General features: G+C 52.8%; 4 protein-coding genes across 4 annotated transcripts; 3 read left to right on the top strand and 1 right to left on the bottom strand.

The window, feature by feature from the left end:
- Positions 1 to 251: 251 nt before the first annotated feature.
- On the bottom strand, positions 252 to 3,006 carry STEHIDRAFT_54337 (MFS general substrate transporter; the record flags this gene model as incomplete). Its single annotated transcript, XM_007302262.1, is given in 14 exon segments — positions 252 to 444; positions 588 to 766; positions 843 to 1,061; positions 1,077 to 1,115; positions 1,190 to 1,263; positions 1,422 to 1,800; positions 1,894 to 1,915; positions 1,978 to 2,043; positions 2,100 to 2,135; positions 2,201 to 2,257; positions 2,352 to 2,436; positions 2,489 to 2,548; positions 2,607 to 2,723; positions 2,784 to 3,006. 14 exon segments carry the CDS (start codon positions 3,004 to 3,006, stop codon positions 252 to 254), a joined length of 1,749 nt encoding a protein of 582 aa, XP_007302324.1.
- A 643-nt stretch (positions 3,007 to 3,649) lies between these two features.
- On the top strand, positions 3,650 to 4,123 carry STEHIDRAFT_130175 (uncharacterized protein; the record flags this gene model as incomplete). The annotated part of the gene is made up of 2 exons (XM_007302819.1): positions 3,650 to 3,962; positions 4,035 to 4,123. 2 exons carry the CDS (start codon positions 3,650 to 3,652, stop codon positions 4,121 to 4,123), a joined length of 402 nt encoding a protein of 133 aa, XP_007302881.1.
- A 3,097-nt stretch (positions 4,124 to 7,220) lies between these two features.
- Positions 7,221 to 9,769, top strand: STEHIDRAFT_55038 (Pkinase-domain-containing protein; the record flags this gene model as incomplete). The annotated part of the gene is made up of 9 exons (XM_007302303.1): positions 7,221 to 7,736; positions 7,846 to 7,957; positions 8,052 to 8,351; positions 8,460 to 8,572; positions 8,685 to 8,751; positions 8,814 to 8,902; positions 8,975 to 9,072; positions 9,170 to 9,311; positions 9,539 to 9,769. 9 exons carry the CDS (start codon positions 7,221 to 7,223, stop codon positions 9,767 to 9,769), a joined length of 1,668 nt encoding a protein of 555 aa, XP_007302365.1.
- Positions 9,770 to 12,268: 2,499 nt separating this feature from the next.
- On the top strand, positions 12,269 to 14,918 carry STEHIDRAFT_120439 (uncharacterized protein). Its single transcript, XM_007302820.1, is given in 6 exon segments — positions 12,269 to 12,300; positions 12,316 to 12,395; positions 12,453 to 12,603; positions 12,668 to 12,743; positions 12,803 to 14,017; positions 14,160 to 14,918. The coding sequence occupies 5 exon segments, from the start codon at positions 12,334 to 12,336 to the stop codon at positions 14,234 to 14,236; spliced, it is 1,581 nt and encodes a 526-aa protein (XP_007302882.1). The 5' UTR covers positions 12,269 to 12,300; positions 12,316 to 12,333; the 3' UTR covers positions 14,237 to 14,918.
- Positions 14,919 to 16,316: the final 1,398 nt, after the last annotated feature.

The following is a 16,316-nucleotide window of genomic DNA, read 5'->3' on the forward strand; positions in this document are numbered from 1 at the left end:
TCGTGTGGTTTACACCTGTGGGACACTGCTCCCCACCCATACACTAGGAAAACAACAGCTGTCTGACGGGGCTACATGAATGTTTCGACAACAAAACATATAACATAATCGTCTCAATCTCTGCAAGTCCACACTAAATCGGAAAGCGCGTTCACGCCGTGTCATTTGCCTGGTTGCTCTCGTTTCTTCGGAACTGTGCCTCCTGTTCCTCGTGAGTACCCCTGGAAAGCAGCGGAACATGGAAGCCCTAGTCAGTGGCTTGAACAAGCATCGTGAGCAGACACATACGGCAATGGGTTCTCCTGTATCGGCACACAACATATTAACATCACCACACTTAACGCGGTTTGACAGATGAAGACGACGCGCAGAGCATCTGCATAGGAATCTATAGCTGCTTGGCGGTCGTATGGGTCTAATGTCGGTATCACCTCTGTTGAGTGTCTGTGTAACACACATATCGTCTCAGTATATAAAACAAGACTCGAGAATGACGACTCGAGAGGGGACATACCGGATGCTAGAGATTATCTACCGACGAGGATGTTCATCAGCATCTTCTTATACCATTAGGAAGTCGTTCCGACCGAAAACTTACTTCTCCAGCGTTAGGGCCAGTGATGCGCTCGCGAAGCTTCTGAAGCAGAACAGCCTGCAGGACAGTACCGCTGAGACTGACTCCGAGTACTTGTCCTGTCGTTCTGAACAGATACGTGATCCCTGTGGCGACCGCCAGATCACCTTTGGTGACCCCCGCAATCATAGCCTGTCATTCAAATAGCGAGCGTGTGAGCAGAACCTTCTCGTGCGCCAATAATGACGCTGGATAGACCCATACTGACTATGAGAGTGCTGGTGATGAGGCTTGCCATGCCGAATCCTTGTGGGACGATATCTAACCACAGGTGCCACTGTGGCGTGTCGTTGTTCCAAAGCGTGACGAGGATGTTTGCGAGGACGGAGAGCAGGGCGGATACAAGGGTAAGGGTATAAAGTTTCCCCGTTCGCCGCATCATCCTGTTGTGAGAGACCAGTACTGAGACGATAATATTTAGGGCATACTTGGATCATAAGACTTGCCATCCAGCGAATACACTGCCGGTTGAGAGAGCGATCTTCTCGGAGAAGATACCCATGGGGTAACTAATGTCAGCGATAGCTTTAACGCGGTTGGTATGAACGCCCGTACCGAGTGTGGAAGTAGATGCGAGCCTATATGAAGTGACTGTATTAGTACAGGGGAGGGACTATCTGAAACTGATGCTGCGTACCAGCATTTGCTGCAGTCGACAGTCTTACGGCGTTGAAGTACTATGCTCACCCGGTCAGCTTCGAGACGGGAATATAGCGTATGATGCTCACCAGTGGTACGTTGTAAAGCTGGAGAAACAATTAGCTGTGGTATGGAATGCAAGGAGTACGGTAACTTACCATGGAAAATGCAATCACACTGCCGAAGAAGTTTGTCAATGACACGGCGAGCGGAGTTCTCTGTGTAATAAGATGTAAGGGCATAACCGGATACGGTGCCCATCGCGACTCGACAAGCACGAAAAGAACACAGAAAACCGCGCTGGCGATGAACAGGCCATATATAAGTGGATTTGACCATGGTAGGTCCTCGGTCGTCTTAAGACTGAATCCCAACAACAGAGAACCGACAGTTCCGACAAGAGTGACTGAGCCGAAGAAGTCCATGCGCTTGATTCGATCGAACAGGCTTTGCTCTTGAACAGCAGCGGGCAGTGGTATGTCGACCTTTACTGCAACTAAAATGAAGGATATCACAAGGATCGGGATCTACAGGAAGCAGTATAATGAGTTGATGTCCGGAAGATGAGGGTGGTATATATTCCAGGATAGCATCGTTGCCAAACGAATACCAAGACTAACCTGGAACAGAAACGCCGATCGCCTGAGTACGTAGACAAAATGAGCGTTGAGGACGAGATCAATATCGAAGACTGGACTGCTTACCATCCAAAGGCATCATTCAACCATCCTCCAAGGGGTCCTCCGATACCCGCCCCCAAGCCGAATAATCTTTCACTAGCGTGAGCAAGAGGAAACAGCTGCGATGTCGAGTATATATAACTCACATATTTGCAAGCCCTTGATATAGCCCTCTCTGTTTGCTGTAAGACAAGGCATTAGACATCGCATGACACTGGACGTGTAAGCCGCAATAAGTTTGACTCACAGCGGTATAAGATCTGTCACAGCCACGCTTGACACTACGTATTGGGTCAGTAGACGCCTTTAAAAAACTTATGGCTATTACCTGTCATAACTCTAATACCAACCATCGTCAGTTGCTATTTCCATGGAAAGATCTGTGTTCGTCTACTGACCCACCTCCGCCCATGCCGGCGACTGCACGAGCAACGATTAATGCCTCCATGGAGGGTGCCAGGCCGCACATTGCAGTACCCAGGCCTGTACAAATGGTCTTAGTCATCCTATACACGGGTAGAACTACGAGACAAACCGAAGAAAGAGAGGCCCAGGAGCATCGCTCCTCGTCGGCCCAAAATGTCACAGAGGCGCCCTGTATGATCTGTAAGTCGGTATCCGTCTAAGAAAAGACATTGCGGTTGGTTACGTACCGTATAGAGGAGTAAAACAACACACGGACAATAGGAAACTAGTTCCGATATAAGATGCTTGGTTCGATTTGTGGAAATAGCTGCCAATGGGTGTCATGAGCGTGGCCACGATGGTCCCTGGATAGTGGTGGTTTAGCTTGTTAGAGTCGAAGACGTGTAGGAGGTACAAATTATTACCGTCGAGAGCTCCCAAGAATACAGCACTCCAGAGCCCGATGAGAATCCATGTCAGATCTGCTCGGGAGACTGGTTTTGTGGCAGGACCCGAAGACGGAGATTCCTCTTCGTGGTCCTCGAGGTCTACGGAGCCATCGACGGACTCGTATGTAGTTTGTGTTGCGTCCTTTAGCAAAGGCTGCGTCTCTGATGCAGATACAGCGAATGGAGATTGAGGTGACATAGCAGCCTGAGAGACGAAAAACGGGGAAGACAAGGAAGAACGCTCTGAGCAAGGAACTTCGGCCTAGCTTATAAAACGCTGCCCGGCGGTGGAGGCGTTCGCGATTGCTCTGATGAAGCTGTCGAGGTGGATTTTCCAATACTACTACAACGCGCTACTAGTCAGTTTGTCTTCGCAGGCACGACAGAGGGAAATACAGATTCCGAGGAAAGACTTCAAAAAGGCGATTGTCGATGTGCGTCATCCTCCGTACACTTCGGCGGATGTCTCCTGCCTCGAGCTCCTTCGGTTTTCCGTTGGTTTCCCATACAGTTTCTCCCAAATCGTCGAAACGCATATAAGATAGCTCTCACCGATACCAGTTCAACTGCGATATCCGGGTCGTCTCACGGATCTGGACAGACACATCCGAGTCGATTCCACGAGATTCCACGCTCGGCCACGGGTTCGCCACACGAAGACCAGATGACGCACACAGTGGCGGATATTTCGACTTTAGCACAAGACAAGGCTGCAGTAAACCACACCCGCGTTAGTTAGACCCAACGCCGTCCAGTCCAGGGTATGATCATGTCGTTACGAACGGTCCACATAGGTCCATACCAGTCTAGGACCAGTATCTCAATGCAGATAGAGGGCGATGATGGCCATGCAGCGCCACGCTTGCAGAACGTCAAGTTTCGCAGAACTCGCACCCAGTGTCCGAAGGCCCATGAACTTCTTTTCTTTCATGGAGATTTTCACAGATCAACGTAACTCACACCCTACTATTAGGCTCACAACTGCGCCCAGGCTGAACTTCGCCAACGCAAGGGCGCCAATGTTGCACGAAAGGGGAAGACAATCATCGTTCTTTATGACAAACTGGTACCCTATTGCACATAACCCCGTTATACGACGAGCGCAGTTGCACGATGAAAGCCTCTTTTGCGATGATCCGAACATATATGTGGTTGGTAAGTCATACCTGTAACCCATTCCTCGACCCACTCCATAAAACGATCTGATGTTATACTGGTTGGATGTAGGACGGATCTCGTTCAAACGGAATGCTGCGCTCACCCGCTGGGGCATTCGGGTCGTCTATCGCGCTATAATTGCATCTTACGCTCCGTAAAATCTCATCACGACTCGGTACCATTATGAAAGGTAATTCAGTAGGTCGTTCACGACGCTCAGCCACTCAAAGGTCCACTGCCTGTAGGAGAGGTAGCGTGTCAGATGGGTTCGAGAAACGTGCCGCGAGTCTCCTTTGAGTTGCGCGAATTTTTTTTACCCTCGGTCTGGTGATGGACATACAGACTTGCCATGATGGGCTCTTCACTGACCATGGTTCTGAAACAGTACGACAACATCATACGCTTACCCCTAACGAACAGACGGGCAGCAAGATGACCCTTCCGCACCCCGCTACCCCCACTCACACCAACACGACCTGTTCACGAGGACAGAACAGCGTCGGCCGCATCGTCACCGATATGCTCGAGGACCTAGACGTGTTCTGCGTCTCCGAGGAGTTCTTGCCTATTATTTGGGAACAAGGGTTTGTATCCGCATAGTATGGACCTGCAGAATAGGGAATTGTTGAACTTAGGCAAGTACCTCTGGCATCTGACTGGTACTACCATCCCTATTAGCTATGACTACTTTTCTGCAGCCTTACTGTCGCTGTTCAAAGAACGTTCACGTTGTTGTTTAGAACAACTTGCGTTCGTTTCTACTGCCTTCTTATTGTCACCTCAAACTAATTTGCTTCACTCGCAGATCGCCACCAGTCCACCGACATCATTATAAACAATAACGACCTTGTACTCGGGTCTGAAGGAGGACTTTATCTCATACCGAAAGGTATCGATTTCGAAACAGGTCTGTTCATGTAACGATGTTCCGCTTCGTACGGGTGTTAAGCGGTATACCTGCTCAGCATTGGCATTGACCATCTGATGTTCATCCTCAGCCAGTCGAACTAAAGGAGCATGGAAAGACGGCGTTTGAGCGGTTTATGTCTCCTTCGCTGTCCACCATTTCCTCCATACTCGTTCAGCCCGTCGTGCGAGAGAGCCGGCGGCTGGCCTATATAACCTGCTATGATTCCCGAATTATTATCTGCAACATTTCACCCGTCATGAGGGGATCACGAAGGGACCAAACGCGGGCTAGGTTCATCAAGTGTCGACGCCACTCCGAGGACTCTCGAGTTTTTCGCGAGCTACATTCATACCGTGGAAAGACGAAGGGGCTGAATGGAGCTTGGATGGACTTCGAAATCAAGGGGAAGACGGTTAGGCTTGAAGGTGCGGTTGACATCCTTCCGCTTTGCTATCAACTATTTTGAGCCACAAACTTCTTACCCAGCAATTCCAGCGTATGGAACCCTAAGTATTAAATAACGCACTCTCACTCGCACAGGTTGTCCGGTCAATTTCTGTATACTGCAAGGCGATTGAGAGACGATCACATCGCACAAGCTAACCTTTGCCGTGCCGTCTAACACTGCCCTCTCTCATGTCAATATTTCTCCAGCTTTCATTCTTCTACATCGCTAAAAGGCGAAGTCCTCGCGCACCTCTTCGCACGCTCTGCCGTGCGTTGAATCTATTTCAATGATACTCCAATGGGGTATCATTGACCTCTGTTATGCACGCTCTTCGCCGGGTTGAGCAATCACGGCGTCAACGACACTCCATTTGGGTCTCAGTCTTCTTAGACGTTCTGTTCACCGTGCCGCCGGTAAGGACGTATGATTTATGTTAGTGAGGTGTTGGTCCGATGCTTGGATGGCCTACATAACGATATAATTGGGTGCGGGAAACTATCTCTCAGCCGTACGGGTGGACATGACGACAACGCAACTCGAGCCCGTCTTTCTCACTCTCAAGGAACGCGGTTGTGAGAAAGCTCTGCATCGAGTCTCATTTAGTTTGACTTTGGGTAAGTCTGTCCAAAGCGGGGTTCTTTTTGGGACTTACGCTTCTTTGTCTATCTTAGGCCCGCTTGGTATTGCTTCCCGCCACGAAGCTGACATCTGCTTGTTTTCACGGTCATTGCCTTGGCCTTAGTGCCGAAGTTTCTTACAATAGACCTGTCTTAGTAAGTTCCTGTTAAGGTTACCCGTTTATACTCATAGCCTTCTTGAGAGAATCCAAGCAATGACGATAGTCCTATATATGGATGGAACACGCGGACTTTGAGAGCTGCCGACCTGTTCTACATAGTGCTTGGTGGAGGTGGCAGAATAATGCTTGGAGAAAATGTTCATCTAGTGATGGGGAATGCAAAAAAACACCGACGAGCGAATGCAAGTGAAGATGAGGAGGCCAGACGAGCCTGCGATGGTCCAGGATTCCAGAAGGGCTAATGGAGGTCGACGATGTCGATGAAGGCCTAGTGCCATATTTGTGGCGCTCATTTGAAGTGTACCGTAACGTTCCGATTTCATTGTGGGTGGCGAAGCGACGGAGAACGCCGGCCTCCCATCATCGCCGCTATTGCTCATGCTTACGAACAGCGTACTAAGCATGAAAAGAGTGTATACCGACCGAGAGCGTCGTCGAGAAAAATGTCAGCGAAAAAAGAGAGAGCAGAAAGCAAAGAAAGTCAATCGAGGTCGAGGACCAATTGGTCAGCTGGTGGCCGTTTTGGGTAAACGGGACTCCATAAGGATGGGTTCGACCGCGGCGGAAGAAGATGTAAAGTTACCGAGCTCACTGCTGCCCTGTCCCTTGCTCTCGACAACGACCGACGCCCGTAACTCTCGCCCTCGCCGTCGTCGACGTCGCCCACGCTCTCTCTTAGCCACCAATACCCCGCCCGAGCCGACCATGCCAGCGACCGCATCGCTCAAAAAGGGCCCCACGGCTTCTCCTGAAGGCACTCGGTCGCCTCCAAGCGGTCCCGCCTCTCCTACATCCCCAGGAGCTCCAAACTGGAAGTCCATATTTCGTATAGGGAATGGCTCGTCAAAGAAGCTCGTCATGAACGGCTCAGGCCCAGGGGGGTCCACTCTCACTCTCGAGACCGGCTTTGTCAACGGCGAATCCGTTCCTTCAACTCCCAATGCCTCACTTACACCCGCCTCTTTCGTCTCCATCGACCATGCCGAATCTTCCTCCTACTCGTACAACTCCTCCAGCTCTTCAGACTCGAACAATGGTCGCTCGCAAGCAACCCCAAGCACACCAGCTGCTTCCTCTCATACTTCCACCGACGCGTCAATGGCCGCTCCACAACCCCAGTCGCGGACAAGGACAAAGTCAGAGAAGGCCGGGCAAACAATAAAGGTCCAACGAGATCCTCCTGCAAGTGCATCAACTTCAGGCTTTCCTCGTCCGGCTCCGGCGACGACGTCGCGTTCGGGAGGCCCATTATCGCCTCGCTCGGTGGGCGCATCGGCTACTCGCTTCATCCGTCGTGTCGCATCAGCACCCAATGCCAAGGGCCTATTCAACCTGAAGCAGGGATCGGCCTCCACCACGAAGAATGGTTTCCTCGCTCCATCGAATGCAATGACTCCCGTTCCAGGAGGTGGCTTACCGACGACTGTGGCATCAGAGGCCGGAAACAACTCCATCGAGACCGTATCGTCTACATCTTCGCGTGGTGGACAAGCACCGCGCTACCTAAGCACCTCCGCATTATCAAAGGTATCGGAGGGTGCTTCTTCCCTGCAAGGACCGGGGAAGGTCGCGTTTCGTCGAACGTATTCCAGTAATTCTATCAAAGTCAAGTCCGTGAGTACCACAGCACTTCATCTCGGGCACCGCACTCTCCTTGATCTGTGTGATGTTACGGGTACGATGCTGGTATCGGGCCTGGGACTGATGTCCTCTTTCGCGTTAGGTGGAAGTGGGTCCCTCTAGCTTCCAAAAAATCAAGCTTCTCGGTCGTGGCGATGTGGGCAAGGTGTTCCTCGTGCGTGAGAAGAAAACCTCGAAGCTGTTTGCAATGAAGGGTGCGCGGATTTCATTCATTTTATCAGACCCTTGAACCTTGTTTTGCTACCATCCGATTGTTTCTGTGTTCGCTTATGTTCAACTTTCCACTAGTGTTATCGAAGAAAGAAATGATCCAGCGGAAGAAAATCAAACGCGCGTTGACGGAGCAGGACATCCTTGCCACCGCGAACCATCCGTTCATCGTTACACTACATCACTCGTTCCAGTCGGAAGAATACCTCTATTTCTGCATGGAGTACTGCATGGGCGGCGAATTCTTCCGTGCGCTGCAGTCGCGACCAGGAAAGTGTCTCCCGGAGGACGCAGCGCGGTTCTACGCCGCTGAGGTCGTCGCAGCACTAGAGTACTTGCATCTGATGGGTTTCATCTACCGAGACTTGAAGCCAGAGAGTGCGTATGGTCTTTTTGATCTGTGATTCGTGGAATGTCCCGGGGCATGTGTTTAGGAGCGTGAACGCTAATCGCCCATCTTTCCTTTGCATCAAAACACACACACAGACATCTTGCTGCATCATTCGGGCCACATCATGCTTTCTGATTTCGACCTTGCGAAACAGTCGGGCGTGTCTGGGGGAAGACCGGCCACGATTCATCAGTCAGAGCCAAACGGAGTGAGTAGTGGAGTATCTACCTACACACGCCCATCCATCCATCTATCTATCACCTGGAACGTCATCCTCACGCAAACACTTACTGATCTTGTTCGTTCGATCGAATTTTCAGATACCTATGATTGACACCAAGTCCTGTACGGCCGACTTTCGGACAAACTCGTTCGTGGGCACAGAAGGTTTGTAACGAGCTGTAGGCGCTTGCAGGTCCCGATCGCTCGTTGACGGTCCTTCTTTGCAGAATATATCGCACCTGAGGTGATCCAGAACTCTGGTCACACTTCGGCCGTTGATTGGTGGACACTTGGAATTCTCATTTACGAGATGATCGTGAGTTTTATCCGTTCACCTGCGTGTCTTGTGTTCACCATGATGACTGACGCCTTGTCCTCTGTCACGCAGTACGCCACCACACCGTTCAAGGGACGTGAGCGCAATGATACCTTTAACAACATCCTCAGTCTGCCTGTGCACTTCAAAGATACGCCGAAGGTATCACAGTGAGTGCATAAGCTCCTTGATCTACGTTTACCCGTCGAGCTCATGCTTCCTCGTGTCTGTTTTCTATCTGCCCTCGAAATCGCGTGAACTGCACAGGCCTGGAAAAGACATCATTGTGCGGCTGTTAGATAAAGAGGAGAACACTCGGCTAGGCAGCAAGAGCGGTGCGAGCGAGGTTAAGCAGGCCAAGTGGTTCGCCAAAATCAACTGGGGACTGCTGAGGAACACACAACCTCCGGTACGTTAGGCCCCTATTCTTGCCATGCTCCGAGCGAGCGTCGTGTGCTTCTCTGCCCCTCCCACGCGGCGAGTTCAAGGGCTTTGTGGCGTTGAGAAGCAGAGAATGCATGAAATGGCTGTCGGTTCTTACCGAGACCCATCTGATCTGGCTGCGAGACATTGAAACTTACTGATCGTGTGGTTCTTATTTTGTTTGCTTGCGTTCCCGTCCCTTTTTTGACACAGATCGTGCCGTCCTCGTCCAATGGCGTCGATGCAGTCAACTTTCGCAGGATGGAGGAGTCGAACTCGCTTCATCTCGAGAGCCAGTCTTCGCAGATCAAGGCTGTTGCGGGCGCTGGTGTACCGCAGACACCGGGTACGCCGGGCATGGACGATGGCATGGAGGCTGCGGCGGACGCGGATTTGTTCGGCGCGTTCTCGAGTATCACGCTGCACCATGACGGGGACAGTTAGTCTGCCCTGCCTCGTCTCGTTCGCTATCCATCTCGTCTGGATGGAAAGGTGCGCGGCCCTTCCTCACGAAAGACGGCCAGAGGTAGCTCTGACCGGGTGGAGTGGACCGCACGCGTTGTACTATTGACCCTATAGCCTTCTGAAATGCCCCTTTTGATGTTGTTCGTCCATACGCTCCTTCATTCTACTCTTTTCTTCCTCGAACCCCGGTGTAATGCTTTCCGTGACTGCTCACGCGTATGCGTACTGGATCTCCTTCGGCCCCGCTCTCTCCTCCCTTCTATTGTCCTCACTCGGAATCATTTGTTCGCTCATTGCATTCCTCTCCACTTTCCACTTCCCGTCCTGGGTCCTTTCCACTCCTCTCTCATTCCACAGGGTTGATTCCTGATTCCTTTCTGATGTCCCCACACTTGACCCTAACTAATCCGGCATCGTCTCGTCTTGTTTCTCCGTGTACCATCTTGCCTCATCCGGCTCCGTCCATGTTTCACCGTCCGTCCGTCCGTTCACGGTCTCACCGCATTCGTTTTCCTCTTTGATTCTTTTTCGTTCTATCTACACTCCAAGGCTACCTGACCTGAACTCGACTCGTCGCTCACACACATACATCTCCACCACCCCCACTCCACTCCAAGCAGCCAAAGACTTTGACCGTTTAGCTGCCCGGTTTTATGTTTCACCTGTTGCATGTTTGTCTGTCTCCGGTTCTCGTTCTCGTCAAGCTCTCTCTCGATTCGATTCGATTCATATTCCCCTTCATATTCATTCAATATACCGCTACCTACCGCATTATCTCATGGAACTTTTCTTTATTATTTTCACAGTTGCACCGATGCACTCACTCACCCCAGTCCACTCATTCCTCGTCACGCTCATTGCCTTGCCTCTATGTCTCTTTTCTCCCTCTGCCCCCACGTTCGTTTCACTCTTCGGGTGCCCGTGCCAGGGTTCGGGTCCTCGGATCGCGCTTCAGCTTAGACTTTTCCTTTCGTTGCGGTCGCTCGACAGACTTTCCTTGCCCCTCGTCCGTTGGTTTCGTTGCGTTTCCGGTCGGATTTTTACTCTTTTCATTTTGCATCCTGAATCTCCGTTCGTATCTCGTATATAAGTTACAGTACACAGGTATACATACAGCCAACCCTATTATTAACTCATCCATTCCAAACCACCACCACTGCATTGCGCTTCAGCCGCGGAGCCCTCGTCTGGTAAGTATGTATATGTAAACGTACGACGGACCAGAAAGAAACTGTGGAAAGAGTTGTGTAAGGTAAGGTAAGGTGAACAGGGGCTCGTTCGGTGTTTCTAGAAAAGTTGGGAGGCACGGAGGACAGTGGGAGGACTCGTCCGGATGTGGGGTTGTGAGCACGAGGTCACTACGTATACTTTTTTCTTCTTCTTTGACTGAGGAGGACAGTTGGCCTGCGGCCACGCGTTTTTGCGTGGTATTGTAAGACAAATACACGGAGAGGTAGCATGGTCTGGATCATTCGATGAGCGGTTTGATGTGGATGACGGTCTTGTTTTTCATCGGGTTTACGATTGGGTTAGAATGAGATAAGGGCGAGTAACGTTGTGTGTAGATGTACACATGTAACATAAGCCAGGGGCCATATGCCATGGCCAGCTGGAGAGGCGGAGGGAGCCTGAAAAGGGGGTTCGGAGGCCCAGATAGGCAGGTGGGGTTGTTGCGACTCGGAGGTGTATATTTGGGTATTGTTATAATTATGATTGTTTTATTGTCTGTATGTACGAACAACTTGAAGTCAGGGGAAAAAGAAGGTTGAGAGAACGTGGCGGCGTTGTGGGTCGTGCTGTATGACTCGAAGGGGCGAAGAAGACAGGCCCGGCGGAAAGAAGGGACGGCGGGGGGCGTCGCGTTCGTGAGGAAGCAAAGCGTCGAGGACGTGCTTGTACTTAGAAGATGGAATGGGCGATGTGCTGATCAATCGGGGGAACGGGGACGGGCAGCCACGCGGGGAAACGATCGCAGAAATGGGAATTGATGACGTGGGTAGGGCAAAAACAATTGACCGGTGAACCAAGAGGAGGGACCCCGGGAGTGGGCGGAGGAGAGGGTGAGGATCAGCGGGGGGTGGCCGAGTGTTGCGGCCGGGATGAATGGAAGGCTGATATCGAAAGCGGCTGGGGCACGGCTGGGGGCTCGCGTTACGGCAGCGGTGGATCTGCGATTTGGGGTGAGCTGGAAGGTTCGACGGAGGGCGATTGGGCGAGGGCGCGTAAGTTGCCGGCGGAGAGAGGCGAGCGACGGACAGGGTGATCGACCTCGGCGCCGAGGGTGGCGGACCAGTTAAAGGGCGCAGATGGTTCGGTAGATTAGCCTCCGTCGAGCCCTCTTAAACAACGCCTGCTCACGTCTTCCCTCAACAATGGCCGACTCGTACTACGCCCAGCGCAGCGCACCCACCCAGTACCAGCGCGACTACTCCCAGCAGCAGGTCGTCTATCCCCCCCAGCTCCTCTCCACCACCTCCTCCACCCGCTCCTCGCCGGAAGACGGCTCGCCCCACTCCCCCCCAAAATCTGACCAGCCGCCCCCCATGAACAAGTCCGACAGCAACGCCACAAAGCCCCAGGCCACCTTCCTCACAAAGCTCTACTCGTACGTCTTTTTTGTTTGTTTAACTCGCGTCCATTCACCAACCAGTCACACACCCAGCCTCCTCGAACGCCCCGAAAACCAGCACATGATTCGCTGGGACCCCGCCGGCGAGCACATCATCGTCGAGCGGCCAGAGCAGCTCGCGCTCCATGTCCTGCCCTCCATCTACCGCCAATCGCGCTTTGCGTCCTTCTCCCGGCAACTAAACGTCAGTCCTCCGTGCTTCGTGCTTCCTGCCCCTTCCGTCCGTGCTTACCTCCGTTCGTCCGCAGATCTATGGCTTCATGCGCAAAGTCAACCTCCGCAACGTCGACCCCGCCATCGACGATCCCGACGCCTCCACGTGGTGTCAGTCTTCTCTTGTCATTCTCGATGTCAGCCCAAAGTCCTGACAGCTTGCATGACAGCCCACCCCACCCTCAACCGGCACTCGCCCCCAGAGGTAGTCGCAAACTTTAAGCGTCGCGTCCCCCCTCGTCTCCCAAAGCCCAGAAAGCGCGTCGATGAGCAACAGATGCCCAACGCAGCTCCCCGCTCCGCCACTGGTCTTGGCTCAGGCGTCCCTCTCTCCATTCCCTCTGTCGACATGAACCAGTCCTACAAGGCCGGTGGTCGCAATCGCGGCTTTTCTGCCCCCGGCTCGTATACCCCTCTCCCGCAGCCGGGCAACTCCTGGGCCCCGAGCAATTACTCTCGTCAAGCTCTGCCACCGCTCACCGTCCCCTCCGACCCGCCGATGTCCCACGGCATGTACAGCAACTCGCCTCACTCGCTCCACCCCATACCCAGCGAGGAAAATGGTGGCCCCGGGTACAACTCCATTTCGTCGTACTCGACCTCGAGCCGCGATTTGATGGTCAACCCGGCCCAATACCCCTACGCCGAGCAGAACTCGTGGTCCTTCTCGCCCGTCAGCAGCGGCAGCTCGTCCGCGACCTCTGGCAGCCTTTCCTCCCTCCTCAACCCCAGCAGCTCGAATTATCCGCCCACCCGTCCGACCATCAACACCAACTACGCGCCTTCCTTCTCCTCCATGCCCCAGAGCGCGTCGTCTCTTTCGCCCGATAGTCGCCCCGCGACCGGCTACTCTGTCTCCTCCATGGGGTCCATCTCGTACGACGACACGACTCCGCACCATTACGACTCGCGGCCCGGGTCTGGCTACGCACGGCCGCTGACGCCCACCTCCTCCCGTCCATCGTCCTCCAAGGCGAACTACTCGACCACCACTGGCTCGCTTAGCATCCGGCGCCAAAGACGCCACAGCCAAGTCGTCGGACCATACCCCACTCCATACGACCACATCGATGACCGGGGGTCCTCATCGCCATCGGACCATATCGACGAGGAGCATTCCATGCACCGCTCGCGCAGTATGATTCAGCTCCCCTCCGTCGACCCATATGCCAACTTCAACTCGTCGCAGCCTGACTTTGCGTACACGGTCCCGTCCGGAGGAGGGTCGGGTGGCATGAGCTCGATGGAGGACGGGGCGTGGAACACTCGGTCAGTCAGGCCTTCGACGTCTGCAAGCTCAGTGTCCGCAGCCTCTCAATCGTCGTCCTCTCAGGCGCGAACCCCGCCGGTGATCGACGGATACGCAGAGGCGGACGTCCATCGTTGTGAGTTTCCTTCTATTCTGTGATTTGTCAGGCCGCTTCTCCACCCTCTCGGTGTACTTTTCATCCTCTCCTTTGCACCCAACCGACTTGAATGTGCTCACGACTGGGATGGCTTTGCTGACTTCCAGTCTATAAAACTCAGTCTCGCCCGACCTCGGCTACGTCTCCATGAGCGACCCGCTCGCGCACTACGCCGCGAAGGCCGGAGGGGACCCTTAGAGTGTTTACAGCATGCTCGCAATACCCGTCACCGTCACCGTCGTGATGCGTGATTTCTTTTGTCCTCCATCTTTGTCTTTTTCTTCTCCTGTTGCAATCTTTTTTCTCCTTTCTTTCCAGGACGCTTTTCTGTTATCTCGTCGATAAACTTACCACTTCCCTGGCTCTCCGTTCGTCGGCTACGGTTGCTTGTTTCCCCCCTTCATGCTGAGTTTGGACTCGTCCGCGTTACTGAACGGGTTGGGCTGTTGAAATGTCATGGAACGCGGCATGGTATATTTCCGTATTCAGGAGTTCAATTCCCAGGCCGTCGTCTGCGCCGTTTTTGCCTCGTCGCCCGTTGCTTTCCGTCCGTCCGTCCCCTTGTTCGTCGTCGTCGTCCCGTTGCCTTGGCCTTCCCATCGCCGACTCCACCGAGGCGGGGTTCCATCGAAGCAATTGTTATGTATATTTGTCGTCACACCCACCCCTCTCCTCTCTCCTCTCTTTGCTTTCGCTTTCCGGTTACCACTGCAATCCCAATCATACAATCGTCTCGCCGTGTAATATGGATCTCATCGTCTGCTCAACTCGCTCGCTTTTTTGCCTTCTACCTGTATGGGATAGTATACCTTTTTCCTGTCTGTGTGTGTCCAAAAAGATTTACCCTGTCAATTGTACTACCCGTTGCCCTTGCAAACACCCCGTCTGCCCTGCCTGACTGCCCCTGTCCCCTGACCCGCGTCTCGTCTCGCTCGTTCATACCCGCTCGCCGCCGACCAATAACGACCCGTCGCCCCAGTTTTTCCGTTCAAGGCTCGCGATGGTTATGGCTATGCGCACAGATACGATTGCACTTACTGCGATACGACACAGCTGGGCTACGCACCGACGTTCGGTCGTACGTGAACGCCGGTAAGTAAGCTGGCGAAACGGCCTATGATACATAGTAATGGTAATGGTAATGGAAATTTCGATGTGCCAGTGGCCATGCACATGCTCGTGCGTTCATATGTTCATGCTGCAGAGCTTCAAGCCTGTGATATTTACATACGTGGACTTGAGGCCAGACTCTCTCAATCCTCTGCGTGCGAGCGTGCGTCTTCGTTCCGTTCCCCGTTCCCTCGAATCGCCTCTGCTTAGCTAGAGGTAATTTGCATTCGAGATATCGACCCTGCATGCTTATGGAAAATGCAAATACGGGGACCTATGCGTATACCCTTAGTGCACGCGGTTTTTTGCGCTTGGACCGTTGACCGTTGGGCTTTCAAATTATTCGTCGACCATCGCGTCGCGTGCCGATGGCGATGGGCGATGGGCGATGGTCGGAAGGTCGATTTTGACTCTTTTTGCAAACAGAAAAACGGAGATTTGGGTATTTGAAAAGAACGGGTGGTTAGTTGATTGGTTGGACGGTCGGTGGAGGGAGAGGACAACGACGGTGACGGTGACGCATCATATCATCGAGACTAGCACAGACTGCTACTAGCACGGTTGTCCACGAGCAACGTTCACGTTCACGTCGACGACCGTCGACTGTAACTTTGCGACAGCTTTTGCGTACCGCTTTAACCGCTAAGCAGCTCAGCAGCACCGCAACGGTCACATAGAGCCCATAGCATAGCATAGCACGAACACCAACGCATCGACGGGCTCGGAAACACCATCCTGCCGGGGAGACAAACATCGCCTGAAACTCGAGACCCCTCCTTGCAATTGCAGACTTTTTTTTTCATGGATCACAAAACCGTGCTCTGGTCCGCCGTGTACGATATTATACCCGGAAATCGCCGGACCCACCTAAACGACTCGAAGCCCCCTCCCAATCCGGCAAAGAGTGGCTTGCAATTCCAGTTGATATGAAATGCAAAAAGTGGTTCCGTAATCCGTCTACGCACGCAGAGAGAGAGAGATATAACTTAAATTGCAAATTATGCTGGAACGTACGATCGAAGCTTCTCTTTTTACTTCCTGGCCCGATGGGATCTTGACGCGCTCGCCTGTCCAGCGTCCAATTTCCAAATTAAAAAATCTCGCGCGCATGTAAATCGTACGTAAGAAGCTTGGGATGTGGATGAGGGGGAATGACAGCTGTCGGTTT

Source organism: Stereum hirsutum (assembly GCF_000264905.1).
Source record: "Stereum hirsutum FP-91666 SS1 unplaced genomic scaffold STEHIscaffold_5, whole genome shotgun sequence".
Taxonomy (NCBI): Eukaryota; Fungi; Basidiomycota; class Agaricomycetes; order Russulales; family Stereaceae; genus Stereum; species Stereum hirsutum.